The 27,981-nt window shown below is 51.4% G+C and overlaps 1 protein-coding gene across 1 annotated transcript in view; it reads right to left on the reverse strand.

Moving 5' to 3' along the window:
• The window catches only part of OTOG (otogelin), an 88,693-nt gene that overhangs the window by 23,115 nt on the left and 37,597 nt on the right, over positions 1–27,981 (reverse strand). Inside the window, exons 16-31 of the mRNA XM_044270498.1 lie at positions 27,145–27,269; positions 26,845–27,060; positions 23,773–23,938; positions 23,617–23,691; positions 18,303–18,346; positions 17,685–17,838; positions 12,733–12,840; positions 12,300–12,438; positions 10,235–10,369; positions 10,012–10,158; positions 9,819–9,938; positions 8,565–8,681; positions 8,110–8,266; positions 6,704–6,730; positions 6,299–6,466; positions 5,678–5,956 (exon numbers count right to left, since the gene is read on the reverse strand). Coding sequence (XP_044126433.1) covers positions 5,678–5,956; positions 6,299–6,466; positions 6,704–6,730; positions 8,110–8,266; positions 8,565–8,681; positions 9,819–9,938; positions 10,012–10,158; positions 10,235–10,369; positions 12,300–12,438; positions 12,733–12,840; positions 17,685–17,838; positions 18,303–18,346; positions 23,617–23,691; positions 23,773–23,938; positions 26,845–27,060; positions 27,145–27,269 — 2,177 coding nt within the window. The remainder of the gene's footprint in view (positions 1–5,677; positions 5,957–6,298; positions 6,467–6,703; positions 6,731–8,109; positions 8,267–8,564; positions 8,682–9,818; positions 9,939–10,011; positions 10,159–10,234; positions 10,370–12,299; positions 12,439–12,732; positions 12,841–17,684; positions 17,839–18,302; positions 18,347–23,616; positions 23,692–23,772; positions 23,939–26,844; positions 27,061–27,144; positions 27,270–27,981) is intronic.

Consider the following 27,981-nt stretch of genomic DNA (forward strand, 5'->3'; position numbering starts at 1 on the left):
GTGCTGCACCCGTCATGTAGCCCCAGTTATTTTTCACCTCCTGTGCTGCATCTCTCATGTAGCCCCAGTTTTATGTCACCTCCTGTGCTGCAACCCTCATGTAGCCCCAGTTTTATGTCACCTCTTGTGCTACACCCCTCATGTAGCCCCAGTTTTATGTCTCCTCCTGTGCTGCACTCCTCATGTAGCCCCAGTTTTATGTCACCTCTTGTGCTGCATCCCTCATGTAGCCCCAGTTTTATGTCACCTCTTATGCTGCATCCCTCATGTAGCCCCAGTTTTATGTCACCTCTTGAGCTGCATCCCTCATGTAGCCCCAGTTTTATGTCACCTCTTGAGCTGAATCCCTCATGTAGCCCCAGTTTTATGTCACCTCTTATGCTGCACCCCTCATGTAACCCCAGTTTTATGTCACCTCCTGTACTGCACTCCTCATGTAGTCCCAGTTTTATGTCTCCCCCTGTGCTGCACCCCTCATGTAACCCCAGTTTTATGTCACCTCCTGTGCTGCACTCCTCATGTAGTCCCAGTTTTATGTCTCCCCCTTTTCTGCACCCCTCATGTAACCCCAGTTTTATGTCTCCTCCTGTGCTGCACTCCTCATGTAGTCCCAGTTTTATGTCTCCTCCTGTGCTGCACTCCTCATGTAGCCCCAGTTTTATGTCACCTCCTGTGCTGCACCCCTCATGTAGCCCCAGCTTTAGGTCACCTCCTGTGCTGCACCCCTCATGTAGCCCCAGTTTTATGTCTCCTCCTGTGCTGCACCCGTCATGTAGCCCCAGTTATTTTTCACCTCCTGTGCTGCATCCCTCATGTAGCCCCAGTTTTATGTCACCTCCTGTGCTGCAACCCTCATGTAGCCCCAGTTTTATGTCACCTCTTATGCTGCATCCCTCATGTAGCCCCAGTTTTATGTCACCTCTTGAGCTGCATCCCTCATGTAGCCCCAGTTTTATGTCACCTCTTGAGCTGCATCCCTCATGTAGCCCCAGTTTTATGTCACCTCTTATGCTGAATCCCTCATGTAGCCCCAGTTTTATGTCACCTCTTGTGCTGCACTCCTCATGTAGCCCCAGTTTTATGTCACCTCTTGTGCTGCATCCCTCATGTAGCCCCAGTTTTATGTCACCTCTTGTGCTGCATCCCTCATGTAGCCCCAGTTTTATGTCACCTCTTGTGCCGCATCCCTCATGTAGCCTCAGTTTTTGTCACCTCTTGTGCTGCACCCCTCATGTAGCTCCAGTTTTTGTCACCTCTTGTGCTGCACCCCTCATGTAGCCCCAGTTTTATGTCTCCTACTGTGCTGCACCATTCATGTAGCTCCAGTTTTATGTCTCCTCCTGTGCTGCACCCCTCATGTAGCTCCAGTTTTTGTCACCTCTTGTGCTGCACCCCTCATGTAGCCCCAGTTTTTTGTCTCCTCCTGTGCTGCACCATTCATGTTGCCCCAGTTTTATTTCACCTCTTGTGCTGCACTCATCATGTAGCCCCAGTTTTATGTCACCTCCTGTGCTGCACCCCTCATGTAGCCCCAGTTTTATGTCTCCTCCTGTGCTGCACCCCTCATGTAGCCCCAGTTTTATGTCTGCCTCCTGTGCTGCACCCCTCATGTAGCCCCAGTTTTATGTCTCCTCCTGTGCTGCACTCATCATGTAGCCCGTTTTATGTCACCTCCTGTGCTGCACCCCTCATGTAGCCCCAGTTTTTTGTCTCCTCCTGTGCTGCACCCCTCATGTAGCTCCAGTTTTATGTCTCCTCCTGTGCTGCACCCCTCATGTAGCTCCAGTTTTTGTAACCTCTTGTGCTGCACCCCTCATGTAGCCCCAGTTTTTTGTCTCCTTCTGTGCTGCACCATTCATGTAGCTCCAGTTTTTGTAACCTCTTGTGCTGCACCCCTCATGTAGCCCCAGTTTTTTGTCTCCTCCTGTGCTGTACCATTCATGTAGCTCCAGTTTTATGTCACCTCCTGTGCTGCACCATTCATGTAGCTCCAGTTTTATGTCACCTCCTGTGCTGCACCCCTCATGTAGCTCCAGTTTTTGTAACCTCTTGTGCTGCACCCCTCATGTAGCCCCAGTTTTTTGTCTCCTCCTGTGCTGCACCATTCATGTAGCTCCAGTTTTATGTCTCCTCCTGTGCTGCACTCATCATGTAGCCCCAGTTTTATGTCTCCTCTTGTGCTGCACCCCTCATGTAGCTCCAGTTTTTTGTCTCCTCCTGTGCTGCACCCCTCATGTAGCTCCAGTTTTATTTCACCTCTTGTGCTGCACCCCTCATGTAGCCCCAGTTGTATGTCTCCTCCTGTGCTGCACCCCTCATGTAGCCCCATATCTAGGTCTGTGCCCCCAGAGACACCCCTGGTCTCCTGTCATCATCTTGGTATCAAGGGGAGAACACGTTTTTCATGCTCTCCAGTTACACTTGGCTGCGATCCCACATTTGTATCTGCTCAGTGGCACCGTCAGTCGCTTGCTGTCTCTATCAGGTCACAGAGAGCAGAAAGTGAAGGGGATCACCCCCAGAAATAGAGAGAAATTGTATGCTTTAGATGTGGTAGAGAATTAGCTCAGTGTCTGCAGATGGCGCTGCTCCCCACACCTTGAATTAAGCCGAGACTAACATAAAGAGCAACAGCGCCCCCTGCAGGAGCAGAACGTGAACTACATGACAGTGAGAGGAGGAACAGTGCCCCCGCAGGAGCAGAATGTGAACTACACAACAGCGAAATTAACTACACAACAGCGAGAGGAGAACAGCGCCCCTCACAAGAGCAGACTGTGAACTACACGACAGCGAGGGGAGGAACAGCGCCCCCGCAGGAGCAGACTGTGAACTACTCAAAAGTGAGAGGAGGAACAGCGCCCCCCACAGGAGCAGATCGCGAACTACATGACAGTGAGAGGAGGAACAGCGCCCCCCGCAGGAGAAGACCAAGAACTACACGACAGTGAGATGAAGAACAGCGCCCCCCACAGGAACAGACCGTGAACTACAGGACAGTGAGTGAAGGAATAGTGCCCCCTGCAGGAGCAGACCGTGATATACGTGGCAGTGAGAGGAGGAACAGCGCTGCCCGCAGGAGCAGACCGTGAACTACATGACAGTGAGAGGAGGAACAGCGCTGCCCGCAGGAGCAGACCGTGAACTACATGACAGTGAGAGGAGGAACAGTGCTGCCCGCAGGAGCAGACCTTGAACTACGTGGCAGTGAGAGGAGGAACAGCGCTGCCCGCAGGAGAAGACTGAGAACTACATGACAGTGAAAGGAGGAACAGCGCCCCCCACAGGAGTAGGCAGTGAACTACATGACAGTGAGAGGAGTAACAGCGCTGCCCGCAGGAGCAGACCGTGAACTATGTGGCAGTGAGAGGAGGAACAGCGCTGCCCGCAGGAGAAGACCTGAGAACTACATGACAGTGAGAGGAGGAACAGCGCCCCCCGCAGGAGCAGACCGTGAACTACATGACAGTGAGAGGAGGAACAGCGCTGCCCGCAGGAGCAGACCGTGAACTACATGACAGTGAGAGGAAGAACAGCGCTAGTATGGGGTGATTAGAGGAGGCACAGCTCTGGTATGGGGTGAGTAGAGGAGGCACAGCTCTGGTATGGGGTGAGTAGAGGAGGCACAGCTCTGGTATGGGGTGAGTAGAGGAGGCACAGCTCTGGTATGGGGTGAGTAGAGGAGGCACAGCTCTAGTATGGGGTGAGTAGAGGAGGCACAGCTCTGGTATGGGGTGAGTAGAGGAGGCACAGCTCTGGTATGGGGTGAATAGAGGAGGCACAGCTCTGGTATGAGGTGAATAGAGGAGGCACAGCTCTAGTATGGGGTGAGTAGAGGAGGCACAGCTCTAGTATGGGGTGAGTAGAGGAGGCACAGCTCTAGTATGGGGTGAGTAGAGGAGGCACTGCTCTGGTATGAGGTGAGTAGAGGAGGCACAGCTCTGGTATGAGATGAGTAGAGGAGGCACAGCTCTGGTATGAGGTGAGTAGAGGAGGCACAGCTCTGGTATAGGGGAGTAGAGGAAGCACTGCTATGGTATGGACTGCTATGGTATGGGGTGAGTAGAGGAGGCACAGCTCTGGCATGAGGTGAATAGAGGAGGCACAGCTCTGGTATGGGGTGAGTAGAGGAGGCACAGCTCTGGCATGAGGTGAATAGAGGAGGCACAGCTCTAGTATGGGGTGAGTAGAGGAGGCACAGCTCTAGTATGGGGTGAGTAGAGGAGGAACAGCTCTGGTATGAGGTGAGTAGAGGAGGCACAGCTCTGGTATGAGGTGAGTAGAGGAGGCACAGCTCTGGTATAGGGGAGTAGAGGAAGCACTGCTATGGTATGGACTGCTATGGTATGGGGTGAGTAGAGGAGGCACAGCTCTGGCATGAGGTGAATAGAGGAGGCACAGCTCTGGTATGGGGTGAGTAGAGGAGGCACAGCTCTGGCATGAGGTGAATAGAGGAGGCACAGCTCTAGTATGGGGTGAGTAGAGGAGGCACAGCTTCTAGTATGGGGTGAGTAGAGGAGGCACAGCTCTGGTATGAGGTGAGTAGAGGAGGCACAGCTCTGGTATAGGGGAGTAGAGGAAGCACAGCTCTGGTATGAGGTGAGTAGAGGAGGCACAGCTCTGGTATAGGGGAGTAGAGGAAGCACTGCTATGGTATGGACTGCTATGGTATGGGGTGAGTAGAGGAGGCACAGCTCTGGCATGAGGTGAATAGAAGAGGCACAGCTCTGGTATGGGGTGAGTAGAGGAGGCACAGCTCTGGCATGAGGTGAATAGAGGAGGCACAGCTCTAGTATGGGGTGAGTAGAGGAGGCACAGCTCTAGTATGGGGTGAGTAGAGGAGGCTCAGCTCTAGTATGGGGTGAGTAGAGGAGGCACAGCTCTGGTAGGTGAGTAGAGGAGGCACAGCTCTGGTATGGGGTGAGTAGAGGAGGCACAGCTCTGGTATGAGGTGAGTAGAGGAGGCACAGCTCTGGTATGAGGTGAATAGAGGAGGCACAGCTCTGGTATGGGGTGAGTAGAGGAGGCACAGCTCTAGTATGGGGTGAGTAGAGGAGGCACAGCTCTGGTATGGGGTGAGTAGAGGAGGCACAGCTCTAGTATGGGGTGAGTAGAGGAGGCACAGCTCTGGTAGGTGAGTAGAGGAGGCACAGCTCTGGTATGAGGTGAGTAGAGGAGGCACAGCTCTGGTATGAGGTGAATAGAGGAGGCACAGCTCTGGTATGGGGTGAGTAGAGGAGGCACAGCTCTGGTATGAGGTGAATAGAGGAGGCACAGCTCTGGTATGGGGTGAGTAGAGGAGGCACAGCTCTAGTATGGGGTGAGTAGAGGAGGCACAGCTCTGGTAGGTGAGTAGAGGAGGCACAGCTCTGGTATGAGGTGAGTAGAGGAGGCACAGCTCTGGTATAAGGTGAGTAGAGGAGGCACAGCTCTGGTATAGGGGAGTAGAGGAAGCACAGCTCTGGTATGGGGTGAGTAAAGGAGGCATAAGGTCTTTATGTGGTTAGTAGAGGAGGCACAAGGTCTTTATGGGGTGACTCCTCTCATATACTCTTGTGTATCCCCATGTCCTGCTCTTTAGGCCTATATACTCACACCCTGCGGTTCCTCTATCTGGGGTAGTTAATGGGATCCCCCCGGATATCGGGGGCTGTGGTCACTGTGAATATGATCCCACCTGATAACATGAAGAGCGTGGCGAGCCTGAATGCAGCAGAGTGATGATATTTTGCCAGGAAGATGGAGGCGGCCGAGACTCTCACAAAGTGTCCGGGTTTGGCGAGGCTCTCAAAGGCACTGTACCCGGCCGTCCACCGGTTCTTGTGGATTATGAACGTTGCGCTCCTCTGGAACTCATCGCTTCTCTGCCATTTGGACACTTGTAAGGTTCCATTACGTCCCAGATGTAAGAATATGTTTGGCCGCTCGGCTACCTCCAAGGAGATGATGCTTTTATCTGGAACAATAAAGGCGATGTCACATCCAACAGGGGCAACAAACACCCAGAAAACGACACCTGCAATTTCTGGAACTAAAAACCAATGAACTGGCGCACCATTAGAGTGCAGCGACCACCCCGAGACCTGTGAAGATACCTCCACAGTGGGCAGAGGGGTGGCTGGACTCCAGGCAGTAGATGCTCCTCTCTACAGTAATGGGGGAGCGCATCTAGTCTCTTCACACCTCAAATAATTGGTGGTGAGAAGAATGGGTAATCATCTGCTGCCAGACCCCAAGGGACAAGAACAGACCCCCAATAACACTGCAGTATATATGCACACCCATCCAGGCATCTTACCATGTGCTCTGGGGCTGAATAGTCCTGGGGTGATCATGAAGTCTGCGGCGTGTCCAGGCATCGCACGTTCTTCTCTCATTGGCAGCACAGTCGCATCAGTCATTCGGACAGCCAGCACCAGGTTTCTGTCCACCTGACTATGCAGCCTGTATGGACCTTTACCTAGAACTGAAGGCAGAACCAATATTAGCATAACTCATATGCGCAGATTAACCATATGGGCCCTACTTGTATCATGGGGCCCCAGAAAACATTATAGCAGATGGTGAGGGACCCAGACTGCAGTGTCACCGACCTCTGCTGCCACGACTGGTGCATTATAGATTGACAGAATGCCACCATATATCCCAGCAGCCGCTCTCTATAGGCCCAGGCCATTTGCAACCACAAAGAGGAAGCACTCACCTTTATTGTAGAATTCACAGTCATAAGCTGGAAAGAGAGAGGCAAAACATTAGATGGGTGAGCAGAGCACCCGCAATATCCACATCATCATCCAGCTCTGAGAGACACTGACACCCGGCTGCACTTGTGTCCCGATCCATTTCCTGCTCCCCAGGGTGAATGAACGTGAGGGCTGCATCCTGCTATTATAGGTACAGCATCCATTCAGCAGGTTTCAGATTTGCATTTTGGATAAAAGAACTTTTAATCTGCTCTTAACTCATTACAGGTCTAGACCACAACAGTCGATGGTAGGAGCAGGGGGAGAAGAAGACAAAAGCAGCAGAGAAGCAGAAGGCAGAAGACAACAGGAGCAACTGAGCAGCAGAGAGCAGCAGCCAAGTCCAGGAGCAGAGGGTGGGAGAAGACAACAGCACCAGAGGGCAGGGAGAAAGTGCAGTAACAGAGGGCAGGGAGAAAGCGCAGTAACAGAGGGCAGGGAGAAAGCGCAGTAACAAAGGGCAGGGAGAAAGCGCAGTAACAGAGGGCAGGGAGAAAGCGCAGTAACAGAGGGCAGGGAGAAAGCGCAGTAACAGAGGGCAGGGAGAAAGCGCAGTAACAGAGGGCAGGGAGAAAGCGCAGTAACAGAGGGCAGGGAGAAAGCGCAGTAACAGAGGGCAGGGAGAAAGCGCAGTAACAGAGGGCAGGGAGAAAGCGCAGTAACAGAGGGCAGGGAGAAAGCGCAGTAACAGAGGGCAGGGAGAAAGCGCAGTAACAGAGGGCAGGGAGAAAGCGCAGTAACAGAGGGCAGAGAGAAAGCGCAGTAACAGAGGGCAGAGAGAAAGCGCAGTAACAGACGGCAGGGAGAAAGCGCAGTAACAGAGGGCAGGGAGAAAGCGCAGTAACAGAGGGCAGGGAGAAAGCACAGTAACAGAAGGGCAGGGAGAAAGCGCAGTAACAGAGGGCAGGGAGAAAGCGCAGTAACAGAGGGCAGGGAGAAAGCGCAGTAACAGAGGGCAGGGAGAAAGCGCAGTAACAGAGGGCAGGGAGAAAGCGCAGTAACAGAGGGCAGGGAGAAAGCGCAGTAACAGAGGGCACGGAGAAAGCGCAGTAACAGAGGGCAGGGAGAAAGCACAGAAACAGAGGGCAGGGAGAAAGCGCAGTAACAGAGGGCAGGGAGAAAGCGCAGTAACAGAGGGCAGGGAGAAAGCGCAGTAACAGAGGGCAGGGAGAAAGCGCAGTAACAGAGGGCAGGGAGAAAGCGCAGTAACAGAGGGCAGGGAGAAAGCGCAGTAACAGAGGGCAGGGAGAAAGCGCAGCAACAGAGGGCAGGAGAAGAGAACATTTTTACCAACATTGAAGATAGGAAATGGAGTAAAACTTATATACATGGCACTGGGCACAGCAGGATAACATCAGGAACTTACGACATGTTCGGGGCGACCTCCAGTCCACAGTGACTCCTTGCTGGCAACACTGATGGGCATACGCCGAGACACTGGTACAGAAACACTCACAGTCTCCACCAAGGTTGCAGCCGCACGTGTCCGACAGGCAGTTAGAGTAAAACCAAGTCACATCTACCTGATGCAGAACAAACAAATAACAGGAATTAGATGACGCCCGACCCTTAGATGCATCAATGGTACACAAAATATCACAGATGATGACAACTCACAATGGTGTTAATATCCCGACACAGAAATGTGATGAAGCTCATGAATCTCATGATACATATGAATTACATATATGGCTATTGCGACATGCATATCATGACATCAAGCTACATATCAACATTATGATACTCAGGAATATCACGATCCACGTGAATATTAGGCTCCAGAACGCACAGATACAATTCCTGTGTAATGCTCTGACTCACCACCGGGTGGCAGTCTTCAAATACTTCACTCAGCAAGATCCCACATTGCTTCTTGGCAAAAGGCTCTCGCAGCGGGTTCTGACGGCAGCGATCCCGGGTGTCGGGGCTGTCAAGACACTAAAAAACACACTAACTGTAGGAAGCATGCACAAGGTGGTGTCAAAACTGTACCCACAGGAATCACCCGAGAATAGAAAACTATAACCTGCCAGTCTCATCATCATCCACTGTAACCACGTATCATCCACAGATCACGCTGTAACCACGCATCATCCACAGATCACGCTGTAACCACGTATCATCCACAGATCACACTGTAACCACGCATCATCCACAGATCACACTGTAACCACGCATTATCCACAGATCACACTGTGACCACATATCATCCACAGATCACACTGTAACCACGTAACATCCACAGATCACACTGTAACCACGTATCGTCCACAGATCACACTATAACCACATATTGTGCACAAATCGCACTGTAACCACGTATCGTCCACAGATCACATTATAACCACGTGTCGCCCACAGATCACACTGTAACCACATATCGTCCACAGATCACACTGTAAACACGTATCATCCACAGATCACACTGTAACCACGTATCATCCACAGATCACACTGTCACCACATATTATCCATAGATCACACTGTAACCACATATCATCCACAGATCACACTGTAACCACGTATCGTCCACAGATCACACTGTCACCACATATCGTCCACAGATCACACTGTTACCACGTATCATCCACAGATCACACTGTAACCACATATCATCCACAGATCACACTGTAACCACATATCATCCACAGATCACACTGTAACCACGCATCTTCCACAGATCACACTCTAACCACGTATCATCCACACAGATCACACTGTAACCACGTATCGTCCACAGATCACACTATAACCACATATCGTCCACAAATCACACTGTAACCACGTATCGTCCACAGATCACACTGTAACCACGTATAGTCCACAGATCACACTATAACCACGTATCGTTCACAGATCACACTGTAACCACGTATCGTTCACAGATCACACTATAACCACGTATCGTCCACAGATCACACTGTAACGACGTATAGTCCACAGATCACACTGTAACCACGTATCGTCCACAGATCACACTGTAACCACGTATCGTCCACAGATCACACTGTCACCACGTATCGTCCACAGATCACACTGTAACCCTGTACTGATGGCGCCGATTTCCCCTTTTACCTCGGACGCTGTCCAGCTGGTTCCAAATTCCTGAGGATTGGATAACTCGAGGTTTTCGGGAGTCCTCATCTCATTGACTGTTTTCAGATCAAAATTTCCACACAGGCCGCTGAGTGCACCCTGAAAGGAGAGATCACATGACCATGGAGCGGGACATCCTCACCACTCTGTCACCGGGCCCCTCACACTATACCTGCCACTGGGGCCCAGCCTGGATGTGAAGGGCCGTCCTCTGGTCCCACAGAAGTGTTATGTATTCGGAGGGGAAGTGGATGAATGTGAAGAAGCCGGCCTGCCAGACGTGCACCTCGTGGGACGTATCGATGACACTCGAAGGGTTCTGTACAGATCAGAGAAGGTGGTCAGTGTACCCCACAAGACGCCACGTCCTGTCCCACAGAGTTCCGCCACATTACCGGCATTCCTGTGTCATCATTGAGCAGGATTAGAGAGCGCCCCACGCTGATGGAGATGACCTTCCTGCAGATGGCTCCACTGCTGAAACAATTCACATTTTCTGCTGTGACAGAGAAGTTGCTTGGTGACCGAGCCTGTGAGAGATGTCAGCATATGAGAGGTTAATGTGACCGTCTAGTGGGGTCCGCACCATTAGAGACCATGGAGGTGAGTGGAATCAGGCCTCATGCTGCAGGATGCCAGGTAACTAATCGCTTCACTCAACAGTGATAGGAAAATGACCGCAAGCGCCATGAGGTTACCCGGCGAAATCAACAGTGGAGGCATCACATGACGGACACCTTTGACGCCCAATGGACAGCGTGGTCTATACAGCGTGGTCTCTCCTATCAGACTGTATGGGGGCACGGTCTCTGGTATCAAACTGTACGGCGGTACGGTCTCTGGTATCAGACTGTACGGCGGCACGGTCTCTGGTATCAGACTGTACGGCGGCACGGTCTCTGGTATCAGACTGTACGGCGGCACGGTCTCTGGTATCAGACTGTACGGCGGCACGGTCTCTGGTATCAGAATGTACGGCGGCAGGTCTCTGGTATCAGACTATACGGCGGCAGGTCTCTGGTATCAGACTGTACGGCGGCACGGTCTCTGGTATCAGACTATACGGCGGCAGGTCTCTAGTATCAGACTATACGGCGGCAGGTCTCTGGTATCAGACTATACGGCGGCAGGTCTCTGGTATCAGACTATACGGCGGCAGGTCTCTAGTATCAGACTATACGGCGGCAGGTCTCTGGTATCAGACTGTACGGCAGCAGGTCTCTGGTATCAGACTATACGGCGGCAGGTCTCTGGTATCAGACTATACGGTGGCAGGTCTCTGGTATCAGACTATACGGCGGCAGGTCTCTAGTATCAGACTATACGGCGGCAGGTCTCTGGTATCAGACTGTACGGCAGCAGGTCTCTGGTATCAGACTATACGGCGGCAGGTCTCTGGTATCAGACTATACAGCAGCACGGTCTCTGGTATCAGACTATATGGTGGCAGGTCTCTGGTATCAGACTATACGGTGGCATGGTCTCTGCCATCGGACTATACGGTGGCATGGTCTCTGCTATCGGACTATACGGTGGCACGGTCTCTGGTATCAGACTATATGGTGGCAGGTCTCTGGTATCGGACTATACGGTGGCATGGTCTCTGCTATCGGACTATACGGTGGCATGGTCTCTGCTATTGGACTATACGGTGGCATGGTCTCTGGTATCAGACTATACGGCGGCAGGTCTCTGGTATCAGACTATACGACGGCACGGTCTCTGGTATTGAACTGTACGGCGGCACGGTCTCTGGTATCAGATTATACGGTGGCATGGTCTCTGCTATCGGACTATACGGTGGCATGGTCTCTGGTATCAGACTATACGGCGGCACGGTCTCTGCTAAGGTGGCACGGTCTCTGCTATCAAATTATGCAGTGGCCCGGTCTCTGCTATTAGACTATATGGCGGTGCGGTCTCTGCTATCAAACTATGCAGTGGCGTGGTCTCTGCTATTGGATTAGACGGCAGTGCGGTCTCTGGTATTGGACTACACGGCAGCGCGGTCTCTGCTATCGGACTGTACGGTGGCGTGGTCTCTGCTATCAGATTAGACGGCAGTGCGGTCTCTGGTATTGGACTACACGGTGGTGTGGTCTCTGCTATCAGACTAGACAGCAGTGCGGTCTCTGGTATTGGACTACACGGTGGTGTGGTCTCTGCTATCAGACTAGACAGCAGTGCGGTCTCTGGTATTGGACTACACGGTGGCGTGGTCTCTGCTATCGGAAAGGCACGGCGGCGTGGTCTCTGCTATCAGACTAGACAGCAGTGCGGTCTCTGGTATTGGACTATACAACAGTGCGGTCTCTGGTATTGGACTACACGGCAGCGCGGTCTCTGCTATCGGATTAGACGGCAGAGCGGTCTCTGGTATTGGACTACACGGCAGCGCGGTCTCTGCTATCGGACTGTACGGCGGTGCATCTCTCCTATCAGACTTCACAGTCCTCTCACCTTCACCAGATGAACTTTACAATTTCCCACGAAATCAAAGGTAAAACCATCAAACGTCCGGTAATGGCGGTCTGCGTAGAAGGTGCACATGGAGGGGCAGGGGTGGAAGCTGCACTGAAAGGCTCCATGCTGGCAGACACTGGAATAAACATAAAATTACCACAAGGGGGAGCTATAGAAAGGGTAATACCAAGAAAATGGCCGAGGCACACAACCGCCTGCACTGACTTTTAACTCTTGAGTGATCACTGCAGTCCACAGGACCGCATACAACCTAGAGTATTCCTCTGTACTGTAGCTCCATAAGAATAATCACTCTGTAGCACAGTGTAGTCTTAGCCTTCACCCTCTTCACCTCCTCATTGTGTCCTTAAATACTCTGTGCTGCTGTGGGCCCACTAAGCAACTGTGACCTCCCACAAGCATTACTCACCAGGTGTGACAGGGCGAGTGCACGATGTCTCCTGGGAAGTATTCCTTGGCTTTCCATGAGCAGGGACAGGCAGCCGGCTCCAGGCACTCTGTGCCATGCTTCACCAGCCTACGGAGAAAGGAGCGCACGTGAGGACAGCGCCATGTGTGTGCGGGGCAACGACAGGCAGGTAGAGGGACCCTGATTAGACAGAGGCCATCTCAGACGATTCATCTACTACTGCTGACAACCTGCTGCCTGTAGATCTGTCCTACAGAGGAGTCAGAACCAGCGGGGGGAGGGGGGTGCACGTTCATTTTGCTGTAGTCGGTGATGTGACATTTTGCATTTTTGGGGGGAGATCACGTGTAATCTGTATAATTTCTTTGGTTCAGTGCAGATATTTCCCATGTTTTGCCGCTGATCCTTCTCAGTGATATCTTGGTTTCTGCTGCCCAACTCCATCTCAGCACCATTAAATTAGTCTTTAAAAATGTCCTAATGAATTGGCCAGAGGGAGCGGACATTATTTAGCAGAGGTCACAGGTTCATCTCTGAGGTCTGGATGCTGAGGTGGTGGGGAGGGGTAGCAACAGACAGAAGAGACGTGATGGCCACAGTGAGACCACAAGAGGCCACGGACTGTCATCTCTGACCTGAGTCCTCACACACCTACACTGAGGTCCATGGACATCCATGATCTCACATTTTATAACTATGAGGAAACACTGCAGTAATCCTGCAATATTACTACAACTCCCAGGCAACATCAGTCCATGAAGGATGCTGCACAGTGAGGTGAGGAAAGCAGCAGTCTGTGTTGACCCTTATTTCCATCCTCGTCCAGTCCATACAACCCTCATCGTATTCACCATCTCTACAGCCGTCCCGTCCATACAACCCTCATCGTATTCACCATCTTTACACCTGTCTCGTCCATAGAACCCTCATCGTATTCACCATCTCTACACCTGTCTCGTCCATAGAACCCTCATCGTATTCACCATCTCTACACCTGTCTCGTCCATAGAACCCTCATCGTATTCACCATCTGTACAGCCGACCAGTCCATACAACCCTTATCATATTCACCATCTCTACACCTGTCTCGTCCATAGAACCCTCATCGTATTCACCATTTCAACAGCCGTCCAGTCCATACAACCCTCATCGTATTCATCATCTCTACAGCCGTCCCGTCCATACAACCCTCATCGTATTCACCATCTCTACACCTGTCTCGTCCATAGAACCCTCATCGTATTCACCATCTGTACAGCCGTCCCGTCCATACAACCCTCATCGTATTCACCATCTGTACAGCCGTCTAGTCCATACAACCCTCATCGTATTCACCATCTCTTCACCCCTCCAGTCCATACAACCCTCATCATATTCACCATCTCTACAGCTGTCTAGTCCATACAACCCTCATCGTATTCACCATCTCTACAGCCGTCCCGTCCATACAACCCTCATCGTATTCACTATCTGTACAGCCGACCAGTCCATACAACCCTCATCGTATTCACCATCTCTACAACTGTCTAGTCCATACAACCCTCATCGTATTCACCATCTCTACACCCGTCCTGTCCATACAACCCTCATCGTATTCACCATCTCTACACCCGTCCTGTCCATACAACCCTCATCGTATTCACCATCTCTACACCCGTCCAGTCCATACAACCCTCATCATATTCACTATCTCTACACCCGTCCTGTCCATACAACCCTCATTGTATTCATCACCTCTACACCGTCCCGTCCATACAACCCTCATCGTATTCACCACCTCTACACCCGTCCAGTCCATACAATCTTGAGCCTCAGGCCCATGGATGTATGATGCTCCATATGCCTCAGAAACCTTCCATACAGCTCTGCCATGTGCAAGACACCTCGCGCTACCTTTGGCACTGTTCCACCTAGCTCTGTGTTTGTCTGGACCATCTGTCACACATTGAACCCTTTGCACCAACTTATTTCAGAACTTCCTAAATCCCCTAAATGTGGTAAAGTGGTAAAAGAAGGTATTTTCAGCCAACAATGTGAGACAAAGGAGTGAAGCTTGCTGCACTCTTCTGCAAGGTAGAATTGCACATGGTAGAAACATGAAGGACTGTTACAGATCAAGGGCCCATTGGACACCGTTCACATCTGTCACATGACTGATCCAGGGCTTATGTTAAAAGCATTTGCCACTTTCTGGCTACTGTTGACCAATGTGTATGTGAGATGACCATATGGCTCCGTTGTTGATATTCTGTGCCCTTCTGCTGTAATTCATAAGCCATGTCCCCTTGTTGGGCAAATCTTCTGTGTTGTTCACAAGATGGCCGCAGATGGAGGGTCATGTGACCAGACTTTCATTATAAGAAATTTACGTTGGTGTGTGTTCTACAACATCGCGATACAGTAGAAACGGATCCTGGTGTGGAGAAGGATCAAACGTTGAATTGGTGCACAGGTCTCCTATAGGATAAACCCAGAGGAGACTTCAGGAGCAAATGAATTGTTTGTAACTGGCGCCTGATGATACACGATGGTGATCAGCATTTGTTTTCAGGGTCAATTATCCGGAGGGGTTAACAATGGCTCAGACCTCTCCATTCATGTATCCGTGCACCCTCTTCGCACAAGTAGAAGATTTTGATGACCACATTAAAGACGTGAAGAATAACACATGGCTGTTCTCTCGTCAGTGGACTGATCGATGCACAGGTTTACACAGGGCGACAATATCTGCTTACCCGATCATGGGTCTGTGTCCAGGGACCTCAGGGGATCAGCAGCACTGACACAATGCAGCAGAAACTCACATAAACCCTCATTGTGTCCACCCTGGAATTAGCGCTGATCTCTCAGGAATCTGATTAAGCTTCTTAGCAGATATGTGATCCTGGCTGCCACCTGCTTACTACAGAGGGGTAATCCCAACCCACGCCCGCACCACCACAGTCCTTCTCTCATACCATCTTACCAGAAAAATCCATAATGTTATCCTCAGCTGCTCTGGCCAAACCCAAATACCCTCCTCGCTCAGTATAAAAATGGAAAATTCTGTCCAGATAAATAGAACAGCCTGAACCCCTCCAGATACATAGAGCGGCCTGAACCTCTCCAGATACATAGTGCAGCCTGAACCTCTCCAGATACATAGGGCAGCCTGAACCTCTCCAGATACATAGGGCAGCCTGAACCCCTCCAGATACATAGAGCAGCCTGAACCCCTCCAGATACATAGAACAGCCTGAACCCCTCCAGATACATAGAGCGGCCTGAACCCCTCCAGATACATAGAACAGCCTGAACCCCTCCAGATACATAGAACAGCCTGAACCTCTCCAGATACATAGAGCGGCCTGAACCTCTCCAGATACATAGTGCAGCCTGAACCTCTCCAGATACATAGGGCAGCCTGAACCTCTCCAGATACATAGGGCAGCCTGAACCTCTCCAGATACATAGAGCAGCCTGAACCCCTCCAGATACATAGAGCGGCCTGAACCCCTCCAGATACATAGAGCGGCCTGAACCCCTCCAGATACATAGAGCGGCCTGAACCTCTCCAGATACATAGAGAAGCCTGAACCCCTCCAGATACATAGAGCGGCCTGAACCCCTCCAGATACATAGAGCAGCCTGAACCCCTCCAGATACATAGAGCAGCCTGAACCCCTCCAGATACATAGAGCAGCCTGAACCTCTCCAGATACATAGAGCGGCCTGAACCCCTCCAGATACATAGAGCGGCCTGAACCTCTCCAGATACATAGAGCAGCCTGAACCCCTCCAGATACATAGAACAGCCTGAACCCCTCCAGATACATAGAGCGGCCTGAACCTCTCCAGATACATAGAGCAGCCTGAACCCCTCCAGATACATAGAGCAGCCTGAACCCCTCCAGATACATAGAGCAGCCTGAACCCCTCCAGATACATAGAGCAGCCTGAACCCCTCCAGATACATAGAGCAGCCTGAACCTCTCCAGATACATAGAGCAGCCTGAACCTCTCCAGATACATAGAGCAGCCTGAACCCCTCCAGATACATAGAGCGGCCTGAACCCCTCCAGATACATAGAACAGCCTGAACCTCTCCAGATACATAGAGCAGCCTGAATCTCTCCAGATACATAGAGCAGCCTGAACCTCTCCAGATACATAGAGCAGCCTGAACCCCTCCAGATACATAGAGCGGCCTGAACCCCTCCAGATACATAGAGCGGCCTGAACCCCTCCAGATACATAGAACAGCCTGAACCTCTCCAGATACATAGAGCAGCCTGAATCTCTCCAGATACATAGAGCAGCCTGAACCTCTCCAGATACATAGAGCGGCCTGAACCTCTCCAGATACATAGAGCGGCCTGAACCTCTCCAGATACATAGAGCGGCCTGAACCCCTCCAGATACATAGAGCGGCCTGAACCTCTCCAGATACATAGAGCGGCCTGAACCTCTCCAGATACATAGAGCGGCCTGAACCTCTCCAGATACATAGAGCAGCCTGAACCTTTCCAGATACATAGAGCAGCCTGAACCTCTCCAGATACATACAGCAGCTTGAACCTTTCCAGATACATACAGCAGCTTGAACCCCTCCAGATACATACAGCAGCCTGAACCTCTTCAGATTCATAGAACAGCCTGAACTCCTCCAGATGTAGAAGAGAAGTTTATCCGAGGCACATCCCACAGATCTGCTCCAACTCACATTTGATTCTTCAATGCTGAGAATTATCATTATTAATTGCTATAATTTGACAATCTTGACTCATGAGGGTTATAGTTAGGACAGAATGATGAGAATGATAGTGCAAATGATCCAGGTAAATGATGGGACTGTTGTTTTAGGTTCTGCTTGTTCTGGGTTCTAGTTGATGGAGAAGTAGTTTCATATACAGTATGTAATGTATGACCTGGGAGAAGAGGGCTATACATGCACATTAGGCAAGGATACCCACCCTCTGGGGCAGACACAGACGGACACACAGGGCAGGCTGGAGGACGCAGAGACATTCAGCAGCTGATTCTCACAGGTCTTCTCTGGGCTCAGTGCAATGTCCACCTCTGAACTGCTGCAGTTGCGATAGATCTGACCGTCTGGACAGCTGTGCACTACAGGAACCAAAGAGGGAGAAGTCATTTCCCGCGCCATGTACAACGAGACAAGGATTTCCATAGAAATGTGCTCAATTATCTAAAACTTTCTCATTATGGGCCACAGAGACAATAATATCCCCTGTCACATGTATGGTAACTGCACAAGCATCAGGCACACGAGCAAAAGGACATGTCCCCCAATGGCTACACCTGAGGGTGCCACACAGACTCGAGCGACAGGCAGAAATTCTGGCCTCCTGTGCCCGTCACAGTGACATTCATCCACTGCTACAGGATGACGGCCACTGCCAAACTGACTGCATCCACAGCAGAAGTGAAGACAGCTGCGCCTCCTAGTGACGATACATGAAACTACATGACAGCTCCATCCAACTACAGCACATCCGTAGGAATGAGCGAGGGAGCCTGTGCATCGGGGCGGGGGATCGGCCGGTCCGGGGGGGCACTGCACATCTCACCTGCTGCGCTGCTCTCACACTTCATTACTCCATCCATGCAGAGGCTGCAAATGACAGAACAAACATGGAAGCGTCATGACCAGGACTGTGGAGGATGGGAGTGATAATTTGGCATTACGAGCTGGCCGCCATGACACGCAGGTAGAGACGCCATAAAAGAGCTCGGGGCGAAGACAAGTAGATGACGGAGGCCGAAAATACAGGCAAAAACAGAAGAATCTACACCTGACCACCACCTATTTTCTCCACCATGTATACACTAGTGACCGTTCTCCACCATGTATACACATGTGACCACCCCTATCTTCTCCACCATGTATACACACGTGACCGCCCATATCTTCTCCACCATGTATACACACGTGACCGCCCCCTATCTTCTCCACCATGTATACACACGTGACCGCCCCTATCTTCTCCACCATGTATACACACGTGACTGCCCCTATCTTCTCCACCATGTATACACACGTGACCGCCCCTATCTTCTCCACCATGTATACACACGTGACCGCCCCCTATCTTCTCCACCATGTATACACACGTGACCGCCCCTATCTTCTCCACCATGTATACACACGTGACCGCCCCCTATCTTCTCTACCATGTATACACACGTGACCGCCCCCTATCTTCTCCACCATGTATACACACGTGACCGCCCCTATCTTCTCCACCATGTATACACACGTGACCGCCCCCTATCTTCTCCACCATGTATACACACGTGACCGCCCCCTATCTTCTCCACCATGTATACACACGTGACCGCCCCTATCTTCTCCACCATGTATACACACGTGACCGCCCCCTATCTTCTCTACCATGTATACACACGTGACCGCCCCCTATCTTCTCCACCATGTATACACATGTGACCGCCCCTATCTTCTCCACCATGTATACACACGTGACCGCCCCCTATCTTCTCCACCATGTATACACATGTAAACCGCCCCTATCTTCTCCACCATGTATACACACGTGACCGCCCCCTATCTTCTCCACCATGTATACACACGTAAACCGCCCCTATCTTCTCCACCATGTATACACACGTGACCGCCCCCTATCTTCTCCACCATGTATACACACGTAAACCGCCCCTATCTTCTCTACCATGTATACACACGTAAACCGCCCCCTATCTTCTCCACCATGTATACACACGTGACCGCCCCCTATCTTCTCCACCATGTATACACACGTAAACCGCCCCTATCTTCTCCACCATGTATACACACGTGACCGCCCCCTATCTTCTCTACCATGTATACACACGTGACCGCCCCCTATCTTCTCCACCATGTATACACACGTAAACCGCCCCTATCTTCTCCACCATGTATACACACGTGACCGCCCCCTATCTTCTCCACCATGTATACACATGTAAACCGCCCCTATCTTCTCCACCATGTATACACACGTGACCGCCCCCTATCTTCTCCACCATGTATACACACGTAAACCGCCCCTATCTTCTCCACCATGTATACACACGTAAACCGCCCCTATCTTCTCCACCATGTATACACACGTGACCGCCCCTATCTTCTCCACCATGTATACACACGTGACCGCCCCTATCTTCTCCACCATGTATACACACGTAAACCGCCCCTATCTTCTCCACCATGTATACACACGTGACCGCCCCCTATCTTCTCCACCATGTAAACAAACGTGACCGCCCCCTATCTTCTCCACCATGTAAACACACGTGACCGCCCCCTATCTTCTCCACCATGTATACACACGTGACCGCCCCCTATCTTCTCCACCATGTATACACACGTAAACCGCCCCTATCTTCTCCACCATGTATACACACGTGACCGCCCCTATCTTCTCCACCATGTATACACACACGTGACCGCCCCTATCTTCTCCACCATGTATACACACGTGACCGCCCCCTATCTTCTCCACTATGTATACACACGTAAACCGCCCCTATCTTCTCCACCATGTATACACACGTGACTGCCCCTATCTTCTCCACCATGTATACACACGTGACCGCCCCTATCTTCTCCACCATGTATACACACGTGACCGCCCCTATCTTCTCCACCATGTATACACACGTGACCGCCCCTATCTTCTCCACCATGTATACACACGTGACTGCCCCTATCTTCTCCACTATGTATATACACGTAAACCGCCCCTATCTTCTCCACCATGTATACACACTTGACCGCCCCTATCTTCTCCACCATGTATACACACTTGACCGCCCCTATCTTCTCCACCATGTATACACACATGACCGCCCCTATCTTCTCCACCATGTATACACACGTGACCGCCTCTATCTTCTCCACCATGTATACACACGTGACCACCCCTATCTTCTCCACCATGTATACACACGTGACCACCCCTATCTTCTCCACCATGTATACACACGTGACCGCCCCTATGTTCTCCACCATGTATACACAAGTGACCGCCTCTATCTTCTCCACCATGTATACACACGTGACCGCCCCCATCTTCTCCACCATGTATACACACGTGACCGCCCCTATCTTCTCCACCATGTATACACACTTGACCGCCCCTATCTTCTCTACCATGTATACACACTTGACCGCCCCTATCTTCTCCACCATGTATACACACGTAAACCTGCCCCTATCTTCTCCACCATGTATACACACGTGACCGCCCCTATCTTCTCCACCATGTATACACACTTGACCGCCCCTATCTTCTCCACCATGTATACACACGTGACCGCCCCTATCTTCTCCACCATGTATACACACTTGACCGCCCCTATCTTCTCTACCATGTATACACACTTGACCGCCCCTATCTTCTCTACCATGTATACACACGTGACCACCCCCTATTTTCTCTACCATGTATACACACGTGACTGCCCCTATCTTCTCCACCATGTATACACATGTGACCACCCCCTATCTTCTCTACCATGTATACACACGTGACCACCCCCTATCTTCTCTACCATGTATACACATGTGACTGCCCTCTATATTCTCCATCATATAAACAAATGTGAACGCTCCTTTATTTATTCTTTCTCAACAGACGTGACCATCCCCTATGTACTCTAATAAGTATACACACGTATTCACACCTGACCGCCCCATATCTTCTCTATCATGTACACACGTGTTACTGCCCCCTCCTCTCTATCATGTACACACGTGTCACCGCCCCCTCGTCTATCATGTACAGATGTGTCACCGCCCTGTGCTCCTCTGTATCATAAACACGTGTCGCAACCCCCCCTCTGTATCATGAACATTTGTCACCGCCCCTCCTCTGTATCATGTACACACGTGTCACTGTCCCCCCCTCTCTGTCATGTACACACGTGTCACCATCTCCCCTCCTCTGTATCATGAACATGTGTCGCCGCCCCCTCCTCCTCTGTATCATGTACACGTGTCACCGCTCCCTCTCTCTATTGGGTACACCTGTGTCACCGTTCCCCCTCCTCTCTATCATGTACACATGTGTCACCGTCCCCCCTCCTCTCTATCATGTACACACGTGTCACCGTCCCCCTCTCTATCATGTGCACACGTGTCACCGTCCCCCTCCTCTCTATCATGTACACACGTGTCACCGTCCCCCCTCCTCTCTATCATGTACACACGTGTCACCGTCCCCCCTCCTCTCTATCATGTACACACGTGTCACCGTCCCCCCTCCTCTCTATCATGTACACACGTGTCACCGTCCCCCTCCTCTCTATCATGTACACACGTGTCACCGTCCCCCCTCCTCTCTATCATGTACACTCGTGTCACCGTCCCCCTCTCTATCATGTACACACGTGTCACCGTCCCCCCTCCTCTCTATCATGTACACACGTGTCACCGTCCCCCTCTCTATCATGTACACACGTGTCACCGTCCCCCCTCCTCTCTATCATGTACACACGTGTCACCGTCCCCCCTCATCTCTATCATGTACACACGTGTCACCTTCCCCCCTCATCTCTATCATGTACACACGTGTGAACGTCCCCCCTCCTCTCTATCATGTACACACGTGTCACCGTCCCCCCTCCTCTCTATCATGTACACACGTGTCACCGTCCCCCCTCCTCTCTATCATGTACACACGTGTCACCGTCCCCCCTCCTCTCTATTATGTACACACGTGTCACCGTCCCCCTCTCTATCATGTACACACGTGTCACCGTCCCCCCTCCTCCTCTCTATCATGTACACACGTGTCACCGTTCCCCCTCCTCTCTATCATGTACACACGTGTCACCGTCCCCCCTCCTCTCTATCATGTACACACGTGTCACCGTCCCCCCTCCTCTCTATCATGTACACACGTGTCACCGTCCCCCCTCCTCTCTATCATGTACACACGTGTCACCGTCCCCCCTCCTCTCTATCATGTACACACGTGTCACCGTCCCCCTCTCTATCATGTACACACGTGTCACCGTCCCCCCTCCTCTCTATCATGTACACACGTGTCACCGTCCCCCCTCCTCTCTATCATGTACACACGTGTCCCCGTCCCCCTCTCTATCATGTACACACGTGTCACCGTCCCCCCTCCTCTCTATCATGTACACACGTGTCACCGTCCCCCCTCATCTCTATCATGTACACACGTGTCACCTTCCCCCCTCATCTCTATCATGTACACACGTGTGAACGTCCCCCCTCCTCTCTATCATGTACACACGTGTCACCGTCCCCCTCTCTATCATGTACACACGTGTCACCGTCCCCCCTCCTCCTCTCTATCATGTACACACGTGTCACCGTCCCCCCTCCTCTCTATCATGTACACACGTGTCACCGTCCCCCCTCCTCCTCTCTATCATGTACACACGTGTCACCGTCCCCCCTCCTCTCTATCATGTACACACGTGTCACCGTCCCCCTCTCTATCATGTACACACGTGTCACCGTCCCCCCTCCTCCTCTCTATCATGTACACACGTGTCACCGTCCCCCCTCCTCTCTATCATGTACACACGTGTCACCGTCCCCCCTCCTCTCTATCATGTACACACGTGTCACCGTCCCCCCTCCTCTCTATCATGTACACACGTGTCACCGTCCCCCCTCCTCTCTATCATGTACACACGTGTCACCGTCCCCCCTCCTCTCTATCATGTACACACGTGTCACCGTCCCCCCTCCTCTCTATCATGTACACACGTGTCACCGTCCCCCCTCCTCTCTATCATGTACACACGTGTCACCGTCCCCCCTCCTCTCTATCATGTACACACGTGTCACCGCCCTCCTCTCTATCATGTACACACGTGTCACCGTCCATGCTCTGCTCTTCTTACCATTTTCCGATGGAGGTGATGACGTTTTCTCCAGGTTGATAATTGATTCCCTGGAAGTAACATGGACACCGGCTCCTGGAGAGACAATAATATGCACATGGCTCTTGCTTCACGTCACATACATGACTCATGACAGATACATGGGGAACACCATACCTCTCTACACATGTGCTGAGCTGAGTGCTGTAATACATGTTGTCAGGACACGCACAGCCCTCCATACACTCTTCCTCACAGACTTCTGGAGCCGACATTGACTGGCAGGTGCGGGCACATGGACTGACACACGTGCTGTAGACCATCGAGCCTTCACATGGAATATCTGAAGGCAGAGCCATGTTAAATGAGCAGGAAATGTAGGCATAAGAGTCAGGCGGCTGCTGTAAAGCTTTGTGATCGGGTGGAGCAGACAATGCTGGTGTAGATGGGAGGCGTGACCTCTAGGCAGGCTCTAGACCAGGGATGGACAACCTGCGGCTCTCCGGCTGTTGCAAAACTACAACTCCCAGCATGCCCAGACTGCCTACAGCTATCAGCCCACAGCAGGGCATGGTGGGAATTGTAGTTTTACAACAGCTGGAGGACAACAGGCTGGCCATCCCTGCTCTAGACTAATGCTACGAAATATGGACAGGTAAAGATGGCTGCCCGGCCAGACATTACTCCACGCATAACCAACTGCTTGTGCCAGAAAATGTGCTGGTGTCCATCAGGGCAGATAATGTGTGGTCATCAGAAGAGGTGCCGGGCTCCACACGATCTGCTCCTCTAATCCTCCCAGAGAGGAACGGGCACCGGTGACCACCAGGAAACGCCATGAGGTCATGGATGGTACAATGTCACCTCCATCTACAGCAGCCTATGTCCACTGGGCAGGGATCCACTCAAAACTCAATGCTCCTATAGCTTCTGATGGTGAGGACAATCTGGAGGTGACAGTCAGGAAACCTCCGACCTACAGAGAAACCACACAGCCCTGTACACAGACATTGCATCACCGGTCACCGCTCCACCTTCCGCAGGAACACCTATATCCCCTGTCACCGCTCCACCTGCTGCAGGATCATCTATATCCCCTGTCACCGCTCCACCTGCTGCAGGAACATCTATATCACCTGTCACCGCTCCACCTGCTGTAGGAACATCTATATCCCCTGTCACCGCTCCACCTGCTGCAGGAACATCTATATCCCCTGGCACCGCTCCACCTGCTGCAGGAACATCTATATCCCCTGTCACCGCTCCACCTGCTGCAGGATCATCTATATCCCCTGTCACCGCTCCACCTGCTGCAGGATCATCTATATCCCCTGTCACCGCTCTACCTTCTGCAGGATCATCTATATCCCCTGTCACCGCTCCACCTGCTGCAGGAACATCTATATCCCCTGTCACCGCTCCACCTGCTGCAGGAACATCTATATCCCCTGTCACCGCTCCACCTGCTACAGGAACATCTATATCCCCTGTCACCGCTCCACCTGCTACAGGAACACCTATATCCCCTGTCACCGCTCCACCTGCTGCATGAACATCTATATCCCCTGTCACCGCTCCACCTGTCGCAGGAACATCTATATCCCCTGGCACCGCTCCACCTGCTGCAGGAACATCTATATCCCCTGTCACCGCTCCACCTGCTGCAGGAACATCTATATCCCCTGTCACCGTTCCACCTGCTGCAGGAACATCTATATCCCCTGTCACCGCTCCACCTGCTACAGGAACATCTATATCCCCTGTCACCGCTCCACCTGCCGCAGGATCATCTATATCCCCTGGCACCGCTCCACCTGCTGCAGGAACACCTATATCCCCTGTCACCGCTCCACCTGTCGCAGGAACATCTATATCCCCTGGCACCGCTCCACCTGCTGCAGGAACACCTATATCCCCTGTCACCGCTCCACCTGTCGCAGGAACATCTATATCCCCTGGCACCGCTCCACCTGCTGCAGGAACACCTATATCCCCTGTCACCGCTCCACCTGTCGCAGGAACATCTATATCCCCTGGCACCGCTCCACCTGCTGCAGGAACATCTATATCCCCTGTCACCGCTCCACCTGCTGCAGGAACATCTATATCCCCTGTCACCGCTCCACCTGCTGCAGGAACATCTATATCCCCTGTCACCACTCCACCTGCTACAGGATCATCTATATCCCCTGTCACCGCTCCACCAGCCGCAGGAACATCTATATCCCCTGTCACCGCTCCACCTGCTACAGGATCATCTATATCACCTGTCACCGCTCCACCTGCTGCAGGAACACCTATATCCCCTGTCATTGCTCCACCTGCTACAGGAACATCTATATCACCTGTCACCGCTCCACCTGCTGCAGGAACATCTATATCCCCTGTCACCGCTCCACCTGCTGCAGGAACACCTATATCCCCTGTCATTGCTCCACCTGCTACAGGAACATCTATATCACCTGTCACCGCTCTACCTGCTGCAGGAACATCTATATCCCCTGTCACCGCTCCACCTGCTGTAGGAACATCTATATCACCGGTCACCGCTCCACCTGCTGCAGGATCATCTATATCCCCTGTCACCGCTTCACCTGCCGCAGGATCATCTATATCCCCTGTCACCGCTTCACCTGCCGCAGGAACATCTATATCCCCTGTCACCGCTCTACCTGCTGCAGGAACATCTATATCACCGGTCACCGCTCCACCTGCTGCAGGAACATCTATATCCCCTGTCACCGCTCCACCTGCTGCAGGATCATCTATATCCCCTGTCACCGCTCCACCTGCTACAGGAACATCTATATCCCCTGTCACCGCTCCACCAGCTGCAGGATCATCTATATCACCTGTCACCGCTCCACCTGCTGCAGGAACATCTATATCCCCTGTCACCGCTCCACCTGTCGCAGGAACATCTATATCCCCTGTCACCGCTCCACCTGCTGCAGGATCATCTATATCACCTGTCACCGCTCCACCTGCTACAGGAACATCTATATCCCCTGTCACCGCTCCACCAGCTGCAGGAACATCTATATCCCCTGTCACTGCTCCACCTGCTACAGGAACATCTATATCCCCTGTCACCGCTCCACCTGCTGCAGGAACATCTATATCCCCTGTCACCGCTCCACCTGCCGCAGGAACATCTATATCCTCTGTCACCGCTCTACCTGCTGGAGGATCATCTATATCCCCTGTCACCGCTCCACTTTCCATAGGGACACATATCTGTATACATACCACAGCTGGGGACGCTGCCTCTGAAGTTGACGGTGACTCCGAAGTGGCGGCATTGGTGGGCATAGTGTGCCAGGGCGGAGCAGAGGCAGGTATCTCCACACTTACATGTGTCTCTCCTGCACTGCTCATAATACGACACGGGACTCAGGTAGGAATGACAGGGAGCGAAGAGATCCCCGCTGCTGATGACGCTGCAGCTCTCTGCCGCATAGGAGGCTGAGGAAATAAGACAGGAGAGATGGCGGATTATGGTAGAACACGGTCTCGGCTGAGTAGATGCGGATCATAGTCTCCACACACCTGCCTGCAGGTGAACATCACACGGGTCCAGGCGAGAGGACAGATATTCTGTCCCACAGGCGGAGGATGTTTTCCACGAATTTCCAAACAACTGTGGAGTACTTTCTGGAACTCCAGCTGGAGAGCTTAATAGGGGAGAAGATATGAGGCGGTCAATGCATTCCAACATCTGACCGAGCTGCCTCCACCCATACACACGCTACATACATGTACACACACTACATACATATAGAATATATACATGCTACATACATATACAATATATACATGCTACATACATATACAATATATACATGCTACATACATATACATGCTACATACATATACAATATATACATGCTACATACATATACAATATATACATGCTACATACATATACAATATATACATGCTACATACATATACAATATATACATGCTACATACATATACAATATACACATGCTACATACATATACAATATACACACGCTACATACATATACAATATACACACGCTACATACATATACAATATACACACGCTACATACATATACAATATACACACGCTACATACATATACAATATATACACGCTACATACATATACAATATATACATGCTACATACATATACAATATATACATGCTACATACATATACAATATACACACGCTACATACATATACAATATACACACGCTACATACATATACAATATACACATGCTACATACATATACAATATATACATGCTACATACATATACAATATACACACGCTACATACATATACAATACACACACGCTACATACATATACAATATACACACGCTACATACATATACAATACACACACGCTAC

Source organism: Bufo gargarizans, chromosome 10 (genome assembly GCF_014858855.1).
Source record: "Bufo gargarizans isolate SCDJY-AF-19 chromosome 10, ASM1485885v1, whole genome shotgun sequence".
Lineage (NCBI taxonomy): Eukaryota > Metazoa > Chordata > Amphibia > Anura > Bufonidae > Bufo > Bufo gargarizans.